The sequence below is a fragment of the Podarcis bocagei genome (assembly GCF_964188305.1).
Source record: "Podarcis bocagei genome assembly, chromosome: 13".
Classification (NCBI taxonomy): Eukaryota; Metazoa; Chordata; class Lepidosauria; order Squamata; family Lacertidae; genus Podarcis; species Podarcis bocagei.
The window spans coordinates 17,115,905-17,135,550 of record NC_138138.1 but is presented as its reverse complement, the minus strand read 5'-3'; the positions used below and the strand labels follow the sequence as shown (position 1 = coordinate 17,135,550).

General features: G+C 46.1%; 1 protein-coding gene and 1 long non-coding RNA gene across 2 annotated transcripts in view; both read left to right on the top strand.

The window, feature by feature from the left end:
* The window catches only part of LOC308571476, a 379,389-nt gene that overhangs the window by 106,577 nt on the left and 253,166 nt on the right, over nucleotides 1–19,646 (top strand). The window lies entirely within an intron of this gene.
* Nucleotides 166–19,159, top strand: CNP (2'',3''-cyclic nucleotide 3'' phosphodiesterase). Its single transcript, XM_081166671.1, has 4 exons — nucleotides 166–325; nucleotides 12,336–13,002; nucleotides 16,778–16,920; nucleotides 18,307–19,159. Exons 1-4 carry the CDS (start codon nucleotides 323–325, stop codon nucleotides 18,757–18,759), a joined length of 1,266 nt encoding a protein of 421 aa, XP_081022797.1. The 5' UTR covers nucleotides 166–322; the 3' UTR covers nucleotides 18,760–19,159.

Here is a 19,646-nt window from a genome sequence, read left to right as displayed (position 1 = left end):
CCCGAAAGTATATTTTTAAGCGGGGTTTCCGCAGCAACCTGAAGCCAAGCGGCCTCTGGGGGGCAGCGCGACCCGCGCTCCGCTTCCAAGCTCTTGCGCCGCGAAACCGCGCCTTCCCTCCTGCCGTGCCAGGCAGGGACTCGGGGGGGCGTGGCTTGCTCCTCCTCCCCTCACTCCCGCCTCGCCCCCCCCCGGGTGTATGAAAAGCAGCTGCGCGGGGGTTCCGTCCCTCTAAACGCAGGCGAAGTCCATTAAGCCGTCTTGCACCTTCCCGAGGCGTCGATTCCGCTGCGTCCGGGACCCTCCGCTCGGTGGCGCTGCCATGGTGAGTGGGCTCGTCGTCCTGGGGCGAGAGGGGGGGGGCGGAATGAAGGGGCTCCTAGGCGGGAAACGAAAGTGTGGGGAAGCGGGCGGAGCAAAGGGGCGAGAGGCGCGCGCGTGTGCGTCTCCGGGTCTGCAGCAGCAGCAGCAGCAGCAGCAGCAGGTAAGCGAGCAGCTGGAGGAAAAAAATGAGACTTTTTGTCCCCTGACAAAAGCTTTGAGTCTGCCAGGTGCTCAGTAGGTCAAGCGCCCCTCTTTACCTGTTGGGTTTCTGCCTGCCCTTGTCAGGGATATAAGGGACCAGTCCTAAGCGTATATAGACAGGTAATAATAATAATAATAATAATAATAATAATAATAATAATAATAATAATAATAATAATAATAATAATAATAATTTTTTATACCCCGTAGGGATAGCCTCCTTCTTTCATTGTCTTGGGCTTGGGGGGTGGTGGCTTGTAGACTTTTTTATTTTGGGGGGAATATTCTCAAGGTATGCTGTGGGGGGGGAATGGTAAGATGGGTGTGAAGTGAGGACCAGTTTTAGACTTTAAATGATAACAACAATAGTTTTATTATAATAAAAAATTATTATTTATACCCCGCCCATCTGGCTGGGTTTCCGCATGGGCGGCTCCCCACAGAATATCAAAAACACGATAAAATGTCGAACGTTAAAAACTTCCCTAAGCAGGGCTGCCTTCAGATGTCTTCTAAAAGTCAGATAATTGTTTTATTCATACCCCACCCATCTGAACGGGTTGACCCAGCCGCTCTGGGCGGCTTCCAGCACATTTGAAAGCACAATAAGAAGTCAGACATTGAAAACTTCCTGAAACGGGGCTGCCTTCGGATGTCTTCTAAAAGATGTGTAGTTCTTTATCTCCTTGGCATCCGATGGGAGGGCGTTCACCCTTCTGCATGCAGGTCACCCAGACCACTTCTGTATGGGATGGGGCGAGTCCGGGAGGCATATTGTCAGAAATACGTTTTTCAATATGCCACACTTTTCCTGGCGGTGGCTGATGTTGTGGCATCACTCTACAGCATTTCCCCAAGTACTTTTGATTTGTTTTCTGGCATAAGCTACAGCATGAGCCTCATTTTAGGGGAAAAGGAAGGTAGAGGGAGATGGGACTGGGCAGTGGATGACAGACACTTGTGGAAGTTAACTTCTGGGGGACAGGTCTCTGAGCATAGGAAGAGAGCCCTGCATTTGTCGCGTGGCTTTAAAATTCACCTGTGCAGGGTGCGTTTTGCAAGGACGATAAGGCATCCCTTTTCAGACAGATTTACGGCCAGGGTGGGGGCCTTTGTCAGGTTTGCAACCATTATGAATGACAGAGCTGGATACGGAATATACAACTGATTTTGTAAGAGACTTTGTCAGCCTCAGATGCGAGCTACATGGAGATTGGTTTCTCCTGGTGACGGACATATGTTCACTTAAACTCTCTTCGGTTTCACAAAACTCTTCATGGAGCATGGTGGAGAATGCCAACTCAACTTAAGGAAAAGAAAATATCAGTTTGCAAGAGAAAATGTCAGTTTACATGGGTTGTTCCTCCTCGATTTAGTTGGAGTTGTATTCTGTTGCTTCACAGGTGGGGTGTAATTTTACACTACAGCTGATGCTTCTGGGGGGGGTTGTTTAGGGGGAAGTTTACTATTTCAATAAATAAAGTAAAGTTGGAAATACCCTGTGAGTAGTGGTGAAAATGCTCTAAAATATGAGGAGGGGTGAGGAGAGCATACTTATCCCCACCAAAGTTTGAGATCCCCTGCAAAGTATGAGATTTTAAACTTTTTCTCTCTCTCTCTTTTTTGCATCAGCACCTAATGTTTATGAGGAAGGTACATGCCCTTCTTGGCTGCCTAGGCTGTCATTCACTATTTACAAGCATCTCCTCCATGTTTTTTGTTGCAACCCCTTGAACCAGCTTTCCACACCCCATTTGTTCTCCATTCAACAGCAAATGCCATTTTGCATGAGGAATGCTAACTTTTTTGCAGCCTTTCCGAGAACGCTATGCACTTGCTTGGCTTATATTGGGCACACAGGAGGCAAGAGAGTTCTGCGACACTTCCTTTCCACCTGTAAAACCCTGGGGGAACAGGAAGAAATTTGAGATATTTTTAGAGAAGCAGTCTGCTTGGAAACAAAACTAGGGTGCTTTCCCTCGCCAACGAGCAACTCGTTAAACAAAATTATTTTCAGGGTGTTTTTTTTTTTTTGGTGTACATCTGGAACCAAACTCTTTCACTGACATAGCCTAGTTTTAAAAAAACTCTACCCTTCCTTATTTGTTGAAAAACCAGTGCATTTTTATATTGTTTCAAAACAATAAAACAGCAATTTACAGCTAAAGAAATCGGGGGGGGGGGAGCATTTGATCTATATTTAGGCTTATGACGAAGCTTTGTTTTCTTGTTTTTATCTAAAGCACACAAACAGCTGGATTAGAAAATGTCTCTCTCTGTCTCTCTCTCGGCACATGCTCAGAACAGTTTATTGGTCCATGAGTTTTTTCAAATTTGGGTGCAGGTACCCTGAGAAGTCATCAGGGTTCTTAGAAGCTCTGGGTTTGGTCTAAAAACCTACCACTTACTGCTTTCTTTTTTAAAAAATAAATAAATGTTCAGATCTGTTTGTTTAGAATATTATTGCAAACCTTTTCTTTCTCCACTCAATCCCACTTCATTCTGCTTGCATATTTGTGGCCACTGAACGTGCCAATAGTATTTTAGGCAAATGCAAGACAGATAAACATTCTGCATTCCAAACTGGTCCCAGAAGAAGAAACAGCCTGTTATGGGTTGTAGTGCTCCAGCATCCAATTTAGTTTTCCATTTTGGTGAAAGAAAAAGAGTGCCTACTTTTTAATCACATTCCTTCTTGATTGGACTATTGGTTATCCTGAACCAAGCACATTGACCAATCTGATGACAGGTGCACTTTTACTGAATTTAAATGCGGGGCAATTTCAGTTTTACAACCTAAATAAAGTATTTACTTCTTAATGTGACACGATTTTAAATTACCTGCCCACAGGGAAGCTGATCAGCGTTGTTTCCATGTTCTGTTCTGAGAACAGAACTCTTGATTGGAGCAAGCCCAGAGCATGAGTCATGTGAGGGTGGGTCATTCTGGTGCATCTCCGTATTAAGGCACTGAATGCTCCTATTGTCTGCAATGCAGAGATGGGGCAGAATTGTCTGTCCCTCTGTAGAGGCTGATTGGAAGGAGGCAAATCCAGACCAGTGACTCATACAGAGACACATCAGGCAGCTTCTGCTCAAGGCAGACAGTTCCACTGTATCACTCCATTGGGAATGACTGATCCAATCGCACTTGGTGCAGAGGCGAGGCCAGAGTAGCAACTCACACCACACACACACACACACACACAGGATCCTGTGTGGAACTGCCAATTTAGAGGCAGCCATTACATTGTTTTAAAGAATAAAAATGATGGCACAGATTACTCCAATCCTGTAAAATTTAGGAGTCAGCAAACTTTTTCAGCAGGGGGCTGGTCCAATGTCCCTCAGACCTTGTGGAGAGGCTGGATTATATTTTGAAAAGCAAAAAAGGAATGAATTCCTGTGCCCCACAAATAGCCTAGAGATGCATTTTGAATAAAAGCACACATTTTACTCATGTAAAAACACCAGGCAGGCCCCACAAATAACCCAGAGATGCATTTTAAATAAAAGGACACATTCTACTCATGTAAAACACACTGATTCCCGGACAGTCTGCGGGCCGGATTGAGAAGGCGATTCGGCCGGATCCGGCCCCCGGGCCTTAGTTTGCCTACCCATGCTGTAAATAAACGGCTTCACCTCCTGCTTGGCAGGGTGAGACTCTCGCCACAGGCGGCAGATCTGAACCCAGGGTGAGGTGTGTGCCATGCTTGCCATGCCTGCGGTGGTGTGAGTACAGGAGGGGCAAGGGCATGGATCTGTGGTGAGATGGGCGATAGGGCATTGTGCTTCAAGCGGCAAAATACTCCAGGCTGGCCCTGTGGCTTAGGGATTGGTGCCACAGGTGACCACATGTGACTATATACAAATATAGGGTGAATGTGGAGAAATGTGCCCAGAGAAGGCCTTGTTGACAGAATAAGAACCATCAGATCTCTGGGTCCTGATAGTACACACCCAAGAGGTTTTAAGAAACAAATATGACGTTGCTGATCTTTTAAGAAAAACGTGCAACCTCTCCTGAAAATCAGCCTCTATAGCTGAAGGCTGCAAAGTAACTAATGCAAGACTATTTTCTTAAAAATGGCATCTGGGAAATTACAGGCGAGCTAGCAGAAAGCGTGATTAAGGATAGAATTGCCAAGTGTATAGAGGAACAAGCCTTACTAAAGCAGAACCAGCATGGCTTTCTATCTAATCTTTTAGATTAATTTGAGAATGCCAGTAAGCATATGGATAGGTGTGATATAGCAGACAATGTGCGTTTTGACGTTCAGAAAGCTTTCAGTAAAGTTCTTCGCCTAGAGGCCAAGGGCCCAGTCCTGGGGGGCACAAAAAACACCTATCAGACTATGGGATGTATGATGTATGATGTATGCTGTTATGGTGAGATCAAACACAGAAGAAGCTTCCTGTCCTTCTCACACCGTGGCACAAAGGCATGTGGTAAAGCGATTTTTCCTCTTGGGGGTAGCAGTCATGGAAGAAGAGGAGAGATCCTTTTGTAGATCAGTAACTGGTTAAAGTTTAGGAAGCAGAGAGTAGGGGTACATGGATAGTCCTCTCAAGGGAGGGCTCTAAGATGTGGGGTCCCCCAATCACTGGTATCGGTACGTGTGCTTCTTACCTTGTTCATAAACAGTTTGGACCGATGGGTGAAACATTACATAGCCGAGCTTGCGGATGGCACCAAATCGTTCAGGGTGGTAAGAATAAAAAGAAGATTCTGATGAGCCTAAAAAGAGTTATCTCCAAACTGGGTGGATGAGTGTTAAAATGGCAGATGTGACTCAATGTAAGCAAGTGTAAGGTAAAGGTAAAGGGACCCCTGACCATTAGGTCCAGTCGTGGCCGACTCTGGGGTTGCGGCGCTCATCTCGCTTTATTGGCCGAGGGAGCCGGCGTACAGCTTCTGGGTCATGTGGCCAGCATGACTAAGCCGCTTCTGGCAAACCAGAGCAGCGCACGGAAACGCCGTTTACCTTCCTGCCGGAGCGGCACCTATTTATCTACTTGCACTTTGATGTGCTTTCGAACTGCTAGGTTGGCAGGAGCTGGGACAGAGCAACAGGAGCTTACTCCGCTGCGGGGATTTGAACCGCCGACCTTCTGATCAGCAAGCTGTAGCCTCTGTGGTTTAACACAGAGCAAGTGTAAAGAGGGCAATAAATGGGGCAATAAATCCTGACTTCACATATACCGTACATTGACGGGGTCTGAACTGGTGCTCACTGATTCATCTTGGAGTTGCCGTACATTTTTATTGAACTTTGAAATAATGAGGACTACCTCCATCCAGTCTTGGAGACTGTTGCCAGGATGCGGAAGTAGGGAGAGAGCTGTTGTGTTCGTGTTCTGCTTTTGGGGGAGCTTTTCATCCTTGAGAAAAGGGTGCTGGATTAGAGGTGAGGTAGTTTTGATCACATTTTAAAAAGGCTTGCTGGTGGATCAAGCGTCAACAGCAGTCAACCAGTAACCAACAATGAAAAACACATCACTCAGCGACTGGCAAAAGTGGAAAGCAATCTTGTGACAACTTGCAAGAAGAAACTAGCATCCAACTTTCCATTTGATGTTTGTAGTTTTCATTTGGCACAGAATGAAGAGCTCGAAGCCTTCTTCTCAGTGCGCTTTTTCTCACACAGAAGTGTCTTAGACCATTTCAGCCTTTTTTGTTACTACATAGTAGTGCATTACTACATAGTCGCTTGCATAAAATGTTTCCAATTGGCTTGTGTTTAAAAATATAAACAGAAATTCATTACACATTAAAAAAAACAACCAGTATAAAACATTAATATTTTTGTACAATATACCAAGTGTGTGTGTGTGTGTGTGTGTGTGTGTGTGTGTATATATATATATATACACACCAAAACCTTCGGGAAGACACCCGAAGACACCAAAACCTGCATTCCTGTACCCGTGAAAATCTACGAAAGCAAATATATATATATATATATATATATATATATATATATATATATATATATATGCAGGTTTTGGTGTCTTCGGGTGTCTTCCCGTGTAAGAGTTGGGGTGTCTAGGCGACGTTTCGACGAGGTCTCACTCGTCATCTTCAGGCTGGTGCTTTCGGCTTCTTGTTACTGGAACAGAGCAGGATCTCAGTGTTTGAGTTCCTATAAATACTGTTGAGGGGGTGTGGTGTATAGCCTCCAACGTTCTGGGCAGAGAGGAAGTTCCCAGGTTAGTGTGCCTTTTCTTCTTTTGTTCATTAATTACTTGAGGGATATCTTGAGTGATTTCTTGAGTGATATTCTGAGTACCACTTAGGAGGGTCATTAGGTGTGGATTAGTTGCTAAAGCTTTCGTGTCTTGACCTCTTGAGCTTGTGAAGAGTTTTTCTGAGAAGATGGCTGTACTGCAAATAGTTGTGCTCTGGCTTGGCTTCGTGTATAGGGGCGAGCTGTGGTTTTGTGCCCTGTGCCAGCCAGATCTGTGTAGGGATTGCAGGGGGGTGCAGCATCCGGAGGTGCCACTATGGTTTGGCTACTGGATGGTGTCTGTAATTTATCTGTGGAGAGGGTCTGGGTTTGGGTCTGGTGTGGTTGATTGGAGATGGCGTTCTGTGTGCCTCTGGTTCTGGTGTCGGTTTTTGTGGGGAGGGCTGGAAATTAGCCCTCCCCACAAAAACCGACACCAGAACCAGAGGCACACAGAACGCCATCTCCAATCAACCATACCAGACCCAAACCCAGACCCTCTCCACAGATAAATTACAGACACCATCCAGTAGCCAAACCATAGTGGCACCTCCGGATGCTGCACCCCCCTGCAATCCCTACACAGATCTGGCTGGCACAGGGCACAAAACCACAGCTCGCCCCTATACACGAAGCCAAGCCAGAGCACAACTATTTGCAGTACAGCCATCTTCTCAGAAAAACTCTTCACAAGCTCAAGAGGTCAAGACACGAAAGCTTTAGCAACTAATCCACACCTAATGACCCTCCTAAGTGGTACTCAGAATATCACTCAAGAAATCACTCAAGATATCCCTCAAGTAATTAATGAACAAAAGAAGAAAAGGCACACTAACCTGGGAACTTCCTCTCTGCCCAGAACGTTGGAGGCTATACACCACACCCCCTCAACAGTATTTATAGGAACTCAAACACTGAGATCCTGCTCTGTTCCAGTAACAAGAAGCCGAAAGCACCAGCCTGAAGATGACGAGTGAGACCTCGTCGAAACGTCGCCTAGACACCCCAACTCTTACACGGGAAGACACCCGAAGACACCAAAACCTGCATTCCTGTACCCGTGAAAATCTACGAAAGCATATATATATATATATATATATATATATATATATATATATATATATATATATATATATATATATATATATATAAACAGCCTCCCATTCCCTTATTTTGCTGCAGCTTTTCAATCTCGGTTCACCTTGAATACTGCGAGTAACAGTCTCTACAGTAGACCCTTCAGTGGAATGTGGAAAATGTGTTATGTAAGAAGTATCTCTAGTAGTTACTTATGATCCAGCTGTTTCTTAGAGGGTTTGTAGGAACAGGCTTTAATTAATTTGGACGTCTCTTTGGTAAGTTTTATTCACTGAAATCAGCTACACTTAAATTAGTCGTGTGTCCCATTTATTTTAGTTGCACGGACTTCAGTGGGCTTTCCAACAAGGATCGCTAGATATGGATCCAGGGCATTGTATATTCTTATATGTACACAGCATTGGGTTTGATCGTAGAGAAGGTGCTTTAAAAATTTATACCGTTAAAACGATACTGATTTGTAATGCAGGGACTTAGAAGGCAGTAGCTTTGGCTTGTGTGACACAGTGCAGGACAATTGCATTGCAATCTTCTTTTTGCATTGCAGGATTGGGAACTTGGGTTCCCAACAAATTATGACAATTATCTGCAGTCTGTAATGTAAAGGTTGCGGGGGCGGGGGGAGCTAGCTAAGCAGCTGTGCCCTCCTTGCTATTTGGTCCCTCCCTTATTGCTTGTTGGTGTGGTGCGGTACAGGGAAGGAAAGTGAGGAGGGGGCCTGTTTTGTGCAGAATGGGACAAATTGTTCCGCACTGGAAAACCATCCAAGTTCTCCTCTTTAGACTGGCTTGTGTGGTACCATTGTTCTTGCCTCCTCCCCCTCATTTATAACACAAGCATTTATTATTTCAGTTTCACTTGCAAAACAATTGGTGCTCACTGTGTATGCCCTCCCACCCACAATTATTGTTTTGTTTTGTCTTCTGTGTGTGTTTTTTTAAGCCATTGTTAACCGCTGTTCCCCAGGCAGCTGTTTTTGTCAAAATAGTGCAATAGCTACTCAAACGCCCTTGTCTTGACCAAACATAGGCAGCATCTTCACTGTGTCTTGAAACTGGACACAGGAACAGAGATGGCTTTTCTTTCCCCCCCACATTGTAATACGAGTCTTAGTCGACTTGTGCCGCTTGGTCTTCCCTGCTTCTGAGTCAACAAAAGTAGTGAATGGTTTATCCCTTTGGCTGTAATAACTACTTTGATAGTCATTAAGGCGTCACAGATGCCTTGTTTATCTTCAAGGATCTGGGAGACATGTCGTTATAGAATTACTGAGCTGGGAGGGACCTCTAAGGGTCATCTAGTCCAGCCCCCTACAATGCAGGAATATCAACTAACACATCCATGAGAGATGGCCATCCAACCTCTGCATAAAAACCTCCAAGAAAGGAGAGTCCGCAGCCTCCTCAGGGAGACTGTTCCACTGCCTGACAGCTGTCTTACTGTTCTTCTTGATGTTTAGTCAGAATCTCCTTTCTCATAACTTGAATCCATTGGCTCAATTCTTGCCCTCCAGAGCAGGAGAAGACCACATTGCTCCATCTTCCATGTGACATCCCTTTAGACACTTGAAGATGGCTATCCTGTCTCCTCTGTCGCCTCTTTTCCAGGCTAAACGTACCAAACTCCCTCAACTGTTCCTTATTAGGCTTGTTTTCCAGACACTTGATCATCTTTGGTCTTCCTCCTCTGTACACGTTCCAGCTTGCCAATACAGTGGTACCTTGGGTTACAGACTCCGCTAACCCAGAAATAGTATCTCAGGTTAAGAACTTTGCTTCAGGATGAGAACAGAAATCGCGTGGCGGTGGCAGCGGGAGGCCCCATTAGCTAAAGTGGTACCTCAGGTTAAGAACAGTTTCAGGTTAAGAACGGATCTCCAGAACAAATTAAGTTCTTAACCCGAGGTACCACTGTATCCTTCTTTAATTGTGGCACCCAGAACTGGACACAGTATTCCAGGTGTGGTCTGACTGAGGCAGAATAGAGCGGTACTATTAATTCCCTTGATCGAGACACTATATTTCTACTGATGCAGCCTAGAATAGCATTAGCTTTTGTGCTGTTGCTGCATCACACTGTTTACTCAGGTTAAGCTTGTGGTCTACTAAGGCCCCTAGATCCTTAAATTGCAATCTCAACCCCCTGATAAAGGCTTCTAAAAGCTTGCTTTGGTGGTTGCGAAACAACTGTGTGTAATGTCTCTGAAATTCAGAAGAGCAGGAGTGCCTTCCAGGTGTTGCTGTTGCAGCATCACTCCCATCATCCCTGGCCATCAGCCATCTTGGCTGGGACCAGTGGGGACTGGATATCTGACATCTGGGAGTGCCAGGTTGGCTACCCCTTCTTGAACAGCAGCACCCAACTTCTAACAGCTTAAGACTCACTCTACCTCTTTCCATCTCTCTTTATCCTGCATCTTCTCTCAAACTCTGCACCCAGCTTGCGGCTTACCACCTTTGTTTTCTCCTTCCGTCGCCCATGGCAGAACTGGCCCCGTGGCATTTTTGCTGCCCGAGGCTGAACATCAACCATCACTGCACCCCGCCAAGTCATAGCCTATTAGCCAAGTTATTTTAGTACCTGAGCCAGAAAAATCCCACAAGTGCCTCTCCCTAGGAATTCCGAGACAGTAATAACCAATTAAGTAACAATGTGTTGTCTGAGGCAGCTGCCTCCCTCTGCCTAATGGTAGGGACTGGCTCTGCCAAGGACTCGGCACACCTGGGGAAGCCTGTTTTGGTGTTGTTGTTTTTTGCTAAAGACGGCTGCTTCTGCAAATTCTCTTTGAGCCATGATCTTTCTCTCTGGTCAGGCCCACACCTTTTGTTCCTCTGCCCTCTCTCTTTGGATTTTTGCCTGCTCTGCTCATTTAGCTTAGGGACGTGGGTGGCGCTGTGGGTTAAACCACAGAGCCTAGGGCTTGCCAATCAGAAGGTCGGTGGTTCAAATACCCGCAACAGGGTGAGCTCCCGTTGCTTGGTCCCTGCTCCTGCCAACCTAGCAGTTTGAAAGCACATCAAAGTGCAAGTAGATAAATAGGTACCGCTCCAGCGGGAAGGTAAACGGCGTTTCCATGTGTTGCTCTGGTTCGCCAGCAGCGGCTTAGTCATGCTGGCCACATGACCCAGAAGCTGTACGCTGGCTCTCTCAGCCAATAAAGCGAGATGAGCGCCACAACCCCAGAGTCGGCCACGACTGGACCTAATGGTCAGGGCTCCCTTTACCTTACCAGTCATAAGTCCTTGCCTTCACACCAAAGTATCTCTTTGGGGAAGAAAAAGAGAGAGGTTGTGTGTTAATGGTCACACTTGAGAGAGCCAGCTCTTCTCTCGCTTCCTCTGCTGCTTGTGGGGACAGCGAGTATTTTGCATCTTCAGTTTCATGCCATTTTTCGTTTGTTTTAAGCTTCTGAAGAAGGAAACTTTGAAACGGCATGCCCTCTGCCACAGCTGATGCTTCTGGGTGGGAGAGCCTGAACTGCTTGTGCTTGCATGCGTGTATTGATCGAGGGAGGGAGAAAGCGGGTTACTTCGTAAACTGGATCAGGCCAAAGGCCCATCTTCCTTTTGCCCACCCAGATGCCCATGGGAAGCCCAGAAGCAGGGCTTTCCCTACCTGCGATCCCAATCAGCTGGTATGCAGAACCATACTTCTTCTAACACTGGAGGGGAGGACGCAGACAATGTGGGTGATCGCCACTGATATCCTCCACAAACTTGTTGAGCCATCACTTCCTGTTGTGGGAACCAGTTGCCTAGTTCAGGGTTTCCCAAACGTGGGTCTCCAGCTGTCGTTGGACTACAACTCCCATCATCCCTACCCTAGCTAGCAGGACCAGTGGTCGGGGATGATGGGAATTGTAGTCCAAAACCAGCTCATTTCTCCATCTTGCTTGATTGGCTCTTACTGGCAGGAGGCAGGGAAACACTGAACATGCAACGCACCATTTTCATGGTTTGTTACTAGGGAAGATTTTGGCAGACATGCATCCCACCCCCTGGTAAAGGCCACTTAGGCCGCAAGACGATATGGGGCTGATCAGAACTTGGATTTTTTTTAAAAAAAGAGCTGTGGAATTTCCTATGCAAGGTGCTCTCTAGAGGAAGATTAGTACATAAATTAAAGGTATTTGTGGCATGAGGTTCTGTAGGCCTCAAGAAACGTTCGTCTTCGAAAGGTGCCATAGGGTGTGGGGTTTCCCCTTCCCCCCCCTTTTCCCTACAGCAGATTAACAGGGCTGCTGCTTCTGGAATGCACCATGTTCTTAGCTGACATAATAGCATCATTTAAAAGCCATCACTGGGCCATTTGTGCCCATCTGAATAGCCCAGCAGCAGCAGCAGCAACAAAAACAAAAATCCCCTCTCTGGTTCAGACTGAAAACAGTGGCCCTATTATTGAGGGCCCAAAGATGGTATCTCTCTCTGGAATGTTCCGACTGAACTGCGCACAACTATTCCTTTTCTTTCCCTTCCCTTCCAGAACAAAGGCTTCGGCCGGAAGAGCCACACGTTCCTGCCCAAGATATTTAGGAAAATGTCTTCCCAGCCCAAGGAGCGCCCCGAGAGCTTGCAATTCCCTTTCCTGGACGACAACGACACCATCGCCACCATCCGGGAGTCGAAGACGTTGTTCATTCTGCGGGGCCTGCCCGGCAGCGGGAAGTCCACTTTGGCGCAGGCCATCCACGACAAGTACAAAGATGCTTGCAAGGTCATCTCCGCTGACAACTACAAAATCCAGCCTGCTGTCCGGAGCGCCATTCCCGACGACTACAGCAAGGTCGACGAGGACCTAGGCGACTACTGCAAGCGTGACATCAGCGTGCTGGTGGTAGACGACACCCACCATGAGCGGGAGCGCCTGGATCAGATCTTTGACATCGCCGACACCTTCCGCTACCAGGTCATCATCGTGGAGCCCAAGACGACGTGGAAAATGGATTGCTTGCAGCTGAAGGATAAGAACCAGTGGAAACTCTCGGCAGACGATCTCAAGAAGCTGAAGCCCAGTTTGGAAAAGGATTTCCTTCCCTTGTATTATGGGTGGTTTTTGAGCAAAAGGAGCTCAGAGAACTTGCGGAAGACCGGGCAGGCCATTTTGGACGAGCTTGCCAGTATCAAAGTCTTCAGAAAGGAGGCTAAGCACTGTGGGTCCCCCAAAAACATGTTTGTTTTTCGTGTCAGATTTGCCTTCTACTAACTAACCCACGAGACCTGGCTTTCTACTAGTTGAGCATAAGATAAGCAACTTCTATCTAGCTCCCATGTTGTTTCCTTTGAGGTTAATTGTTCAGCAAACTCACTCTTTTTTAAGATATCCAAGTTTCCAGTTCTCCTGTTGACGAGAAAGCTTGAGAGTGTCTCATTACCCATTTGTGCTGCACCTTGTTGAATCCAATAATTACTGAAACAAAAGGAATTATGCAGAATCAAAACTCTGTTAATTCTGAGTGCATATTGTTAAGGGAGACACTGGTGCAGAACCCACAAGTTCACCCTTCGAGAATGTTCTGTGTGCTGCAGGTTTGGGGAACTTGTGCAGTCCTCTTGAAGTTGCTAGAGCTCAACTCCCATCATCCCTAGCCCTTGGCCATGCTGACTGCGGCTGATGGGAGTTGTAGTCCAACAATATCTGTAGGAGCAAACATTCCTCACTCTTGCTGTGAACGAAGGGGATCTATTCTAACATCTAAAGCGCTTAGATGTTGTGGGCAATTGCCTAATCCTGCCCATGTCCCCTGTGCTCCTGCCTCCAAACACGCACCCATGTTATCTGACTCTGGAAACCAATGAGACCAGCCCCTCTTCCCCATCCTACACCAGCAGCAGCCTCCCAATGGCTGCAGGGACCCCCAGTCCATCTTCGTTAAAGATGCTGCCAAGAAATCGGCCCCCATCAGCAGGGGGATCTCCTTCCCCGCCTCTCCTTCGCTTCAGCAGTTCTGTTTTGAGGCGTCTCAGTGTTCTCCAACGTTTGGTTTCGAGAGGCTGTGCAGAAAGCTTCTCACGTTCACTCCTGGATCAAATCTATAGGCAGGCTGTGGGTGTTATGAGCCAGAAACAAGCTTTAGGTTGCACTATGGAATATCAAGCGTGCCAATTCTTTCTTTCTTTCTTTCTTTCTTTCTTTCTTTCTTTCTTTCTTTCTTTCTTTCTTTCTTTCTTTCTTTCTTTCTTTTTTGCAGCATATATCCCAAAGTAAGTTAGTTCTGCCCTAGAGAAAGCCACCACACTGTGCTAGAATGAATCCTCTAGCATCCTCCCTTCACCTCTGTGCCAGAGTGGTGGAAAATTCATGGCACAAGCTGGGACCAAGGAGAGCTGCCACTGTCACCACCACCAGCTGTAGAAGTGCCACGCTAGACACCTGCATGGTCATAGACTACTAGAATTGTAGAGTTGGAAGGGACCCCATGGGTCATCAGGTCTTAAGCCCCTGCAATGCAGAAATCTCAACTGAAGCATCCCTGACACATGGCCACCCAAACTCTTCTTAAAAACCTCCAATGGAGGAGAGTCCACCACAAAAGTCTACAGAAGAACCAGAGTGCTCGTCACAAGGACTAGGCAGCTCATCCACACTGCCTTCCCTGTGCAAGGCTTATGACACTCTGGTGCTTGCCAATATAAAGGCAGGGCCAACCTAGTAGCAAAGTAGGATCCTACAAACAGGATTGGGTGGGGTCTCCTGGCTTGGAAGAACTTGGCTTTCTAGATTAATGGCAGAAGCAGAAACCCTGTCCAAAGCCTGACCTGTCTGGACTCTTGGCTACGTAACACCCCACCCCATTTTGGACCAAGAGCAGGTGAATTGCGCACCCTGCACCTGTAGGTTAGGTAACTTTTCCCATGCGCATAGCTTGTGCATGATGCTCTGCTTCTGCTACTCGCATGGTGGGCAGAGCAGCTCTTCAGCACCACCTGAGTTTGGACCACTGATAAATCCATTTGCTCTCCCAGCAAACCTTTTGTGATTTTGGGCAGACATTGCCCCATTTGCTTTCAAAACATAGAGTCTCTCAGGTGGGGTGGGGAGGCAGCCCCTTTGGACCACAGAACCACACAAAATGGATGGGTTGAGGCTCTTTAATGATTCTTACTTCCTTTTATTTAATGAAAGCCAATATTTCTTTTTTTTAAATAGATATTTATTAAAGTTTCAGAAATTATATAAAGAAAACAAACAAAACACAAACAAAAAACAAGTATAATTTCGATCCCTTATTTTCTTATACCTTACTTCGCTGACCTCCTCCTACCTCCCCTTTCTGTATTCCAATTTCAAATTATTTATTCAGCAAGTCCTCTCGAAAGCCAATATTTCACGGATGTTAAATGCTACGTTTTCCCCCCTGTGTGCGCATGGGATGTTTCAACATATGTGCCACACAGCCCTACCCAAACGGGAATATTTTCCATCCATTAGCCACCCTCCATTTCCAGGAACAGGGCATCTTTAAACGTGCCACAACTGGCAGTTCATCTTAAAGATGTTTCCTAGTTACTGGCATCAAATTGCCCCTAATGAAGCCAACCCAGCTTGGTGGAAATTTACCACCACATTCCTAAGCAAAGCTGCAGCAGCACTTGCAGTTAGATGTTAGCATCCACATCTCGGTTAAATCTTACGAATGTAGTTTCTGCATTCTACGCAGTGCCCTTGCCACACTAACACATTCAGTCTGCTTTCCATTTGGATCCCTAAGAAAAGATAAAATGATTTGGACTTAAGGAGATAACCTGCATTGGCAAGGGTAGCAAGTGCTCCACGTGACACAGATTCCTTGGCTAGCAGGCTGCATCCCTTGTTCTCCTCCTCCATTGTAACGTCTCTGGAATTACAAACACTGCAATACAACATAGCCAGCTAGCAGGTGTCTTCACCCCTACAAATGGCAGCCCATGAAGCTTGATCAGGGGTGGAGAACCGTTGACCTTCCAGATGTTCTCAGGCTCCTACTCCCTTGAGCCCCAGCCAGCAGGGCCTGTGATCAGGGATGATGGGGAATTGAAAGTCTGATATTATCTGGGGGTGGTGAGTGGGGAGCACAGCTTCCCACCGCCTCTTCTAAACATTATCCAGGGGGCAGATGGTGTAAGCTGCTGCTTTTGTCAACAGCCACACTGCTCCTCTGAATGTGCGCTTCTGGCCAAAAATGCTCATCCATGCTGAACTGGCTGAAGTTGACCCCTTCCACAGTTGTGTCCCCACTGCATATTAATTCTTGATTGCATTGCCAAGGCTTAGCAAGGGCTGTGCTTAAACACTTTAGACACCTGGCCTCCAAGCAGTGATTAAAAACTGCGAGAAATTTAACATAACTAGACAGCTGCAGTTTTCTTTTTTAAAAAATTAAATGTATATTAAATTTCACAAAAATCTGTACGTTGCATGTGTATAGTGTATAGTCTTAATCAAATACCAGTATCTGGTTTCAGTATACTACCTGGTCTATGGAAGTTCTAAAAATTAGCCAAGGGAGAGCCAGATCTTGTTTTTGTCAGCGGCTGTTTAATGCCCACTCTTTTCCAGCTTTAAACTAACCCTGCAGATTGTCCAAGTAAAAGAATAATATCGTATTGGCCTGAATATAAGTCTCACTTTTTTCTCTCCAAATTCTGATGCTGAAAAGTTAAAGTGCGGCTTAAATTCGTGACCTTACAAAAAATGGCTTTTACGATATCGCTGCTGAAACAGACATACGGTAAAACAGAATGGGTGTGTCTGTTGAATTTTAAGAGAGCGGCTTATATTCAGGTATTGTCTCTCCCCCCCCCCCTTGAATTTTCAAGGTGCGGCTTATTTCCGGGTGTGGTTTATATTTGGGCCAATACAGTAGCAATAATTGGGGTGGGAAAACAAGTGGGAAGAAATAACAAAATCGGTTTGCAAGACTCATTATTTTCCTCCTTCATTTGCAGTTGGACAACCCAGCGAAGACCCCAAAGCAAAAATTGACTTGACCGGCTACTTTGTGAAAAGGCCACCGGGGGTCTTGCACTGTACCACTAAGTTCACTGACTACGGGAAGGCTCCAGGATCAGATGACTACGCACAGCAGGAGGTGATAACTTTGCTTTCATCCACTCTGACCAGGAAAAAGGGATGGTTCTTGTAGGAGCTTTTCATATGTTCTTGCATTGGAAACTGCAACTTCTTCACCCTCCTCTGTCTTTTGAGATGGGAGCGAACCTTTTCCAAGGGAATCCATATGTATCCTTGCAGTTGCACCCAACGCTTTGAGTGCAGAAATTCCTCTTGCACTCCGGGGCTTTCCCCTTCCTTTCCCCTCCCTGCATGCCCTCAAAATCTGCTCCGGAAGGTCCACCAAACTTCTAGACCAGATTTTGAGAGTGCCTGGGGGGCTGCAGGGCATAGAAAGTTATGTTGTGCTAGTGGAACAGTCGGGCTGAATAGGATCCTGGGGGCCCAGCTGCGGTTTTTAAAAATCCAATCAAGAAAGCAAACAGCTCAGCAGAGAGTGTGCAACTCAACTCAATTCATTGTTGTTGTTTTTAAAGCCAATAAGAGATTCCACTGAAGTCCCCAAAATGAAATGTGACTTGTATGTTGTAAGCAGACATAACTGGAAACTAGAACAAATAGTTACAGATTCTGCTGTTACCCCTTCCTCCCCTTCACTTGGGGAGAAGTACCTCTCCACAATCACATCTCCCAGATTTATTTATTTTTTTAAAAAAATATTTATGCTTCAAGCGATCATTCCTTATTCTTCCTTCCTTCCTTTGATTTTATAGTACAGTGGTGCCTCGCAAGACGAAATTAATCCGTCCCGCGAGTCTCTTCGTCTTGCGGTTTTTTCGTCTTGCGAAGCACGGCTATTAGCGGCTTTAAGAAAAAGGAAACAAACTCGCAAGAACTCGCAAGACGTTTCGTCTTGCGAAGCAAGCCCATAGGGAAATTCGTCTTGCGGAACGACTCAAAAAACGGAAAACTCACTCGTCTAGCGAGTTTTTCGTCTTGCGAGGCATTCGTCTTGCGGGGCACCACTGTACTTGCTGTTAACTGCTCTGCAAATACCTGAATTTCCAGGATATACATTTGCAAAAAATTATTTTGAAACCTTGTCAGACTGGTGAATGGCTACTTGCAACCAGACAGTGAAGCTTTTGTAAATTAGATGACACTAGCTTTATGTCCCACTTTATCTTAGGCTGCAATCCTGTGGTTTCTGGGATGGTGTTCCTGTGTGTATGATAGCTTTTTGTGTTCGTGGAAGCCCAGCTAGTTTCTTTTTTTACGCTGTAGGCTAGTAGCTTTTGTGGAGTTCTATGCAAGGCTGTTTTCAATCGATAACAGCAAAAGCCTCCATGGATTTTAACGAGCAAATCCAGTCATTTAAACACAACCAATAACTGATGAAGCAAGACAGTCTTTGAGTGCACTGGCAGCCCTAACAGAAATCCTTTCTCCCCCGCCCCCCACTCAGGCTGTTAAATCATCTTATGGAAAAGCCTTCTTCCTGACCATCTCTGCTCTCTTCATCACACCGAGAACGGTTGGTGCCCGCGTGGAACTGAGCGACCAGCAGATGCTTCTGTGGCCTGGCGACGTGGACGTGCTTCAGCCAGCCGCCAGCCTCCCGAAAGGCAGTCGGGCACACATCACCCTGGGCTGCGCCAGCGGCGTAGAAGCTGTCCAAACCGGCATTGACCTCCTCGAGTTTGTTAAGCTGGAAAAGGCAGGGAACAAAGGCGAGGAAATCGGGGAAATTGGGGGCGGGAGACTTTTGTCCTATGGGAATGGCCTGTGGATGCTCCAGCTTTCTAAAAAGATTGAGGTGAGGTGTATCTTTTCTGGGTACTATGGAAAGGGGAAACTGGTGCCAACTCAAGGGGGGAGTAAGCGGGGCTCCCCTTTTAACGCCTGCATCATCATCTAAGGGCCCTTCTTGCTACTGCAGCCTTTAGCCGTCGGCAGCAATGGTCAACCTTTTTATAAACAACTCCCCAAGCCACACACATCCAAGTATCATCCTCCAACTAAAGCCAACTCTTGTTAAATTCTAGCTTAGCTGGTCTCTTCAGAGAAATTTCTTCTTGTTCAGGGAAAAACACCACTAGAGGCCGGTAATGGAAAATTAGCGCCTTTGTTATATGTGTGAATTAAGATTAATGCAACTGGATTTGTGGTGGTTTTTTTTTTTAAAAAACACCATTTGTTTTGTTTTGTTTTAAAGGTAGAGAAACATCCTTTAATCATGACCACTGCTTGTAAATCCACTAGACCTTGTGCTGTTAGGGCTCTCGCAGAATGAAGTGGTAGAATGGGTTATATCACGTCAGACTGCAAATCTTTATGTGTGAGAAGTTATGTTTTTACTCAAAGGTCTCTGCAAGTAGAAAGCCAGCAGAGCAAGGAAAAGGAGAGGCGAGAACCATGCTGGTTTGTTATTTGCAGGGGACATATTTACAGAGGGGTATATTAAAAAATATTAATTATTTAATAAAAATATTTGTACCCCGTCCATTGGACTGGGTTGCCCCAGCCACTCCAGGTAGCTGATGTGATTCACCTGTAGTATGAAGTGGTACAATCCATTCTCTCACCCCCCCCCCCCAACGTTCTGCTGAGTAGGTAGGCCCAATCTGCCTGGTTTGGGATCTCACGCTGCTCCCCCAGAATTCTGTGAAATGCAGATTGATAGGAATAAAGGAAAAGTTCCGTGCACTGGCCTTGGATTTGCTGGATTCAGATCTCAGCTTAGTTACAGTGGTTTAATAGCATCTCTCTTCAGTTACTTAATTTCTGAAAGGGTTTCAAAAGCTA

Excerpts from the sequence above, each read along its gene's own strand:
- CNP (XM_081166671.1), top strand. Across the intron at positions 13,003-16,777 it reads CAGAAAGGAGGCTAAGCACT|TTGGACAACCCAGCGAAGAC; the intron begins GTGGGTCCCCCA and ends CTTCATTTGCAG. Across the intron at positions 16,921-18,306 it reads ATGACTACGCACAGCAGGAG|GCTGTTAAATCATCTTATGG; the intron begins GTGATAACTTTG and ends CCCCCCACTCAG.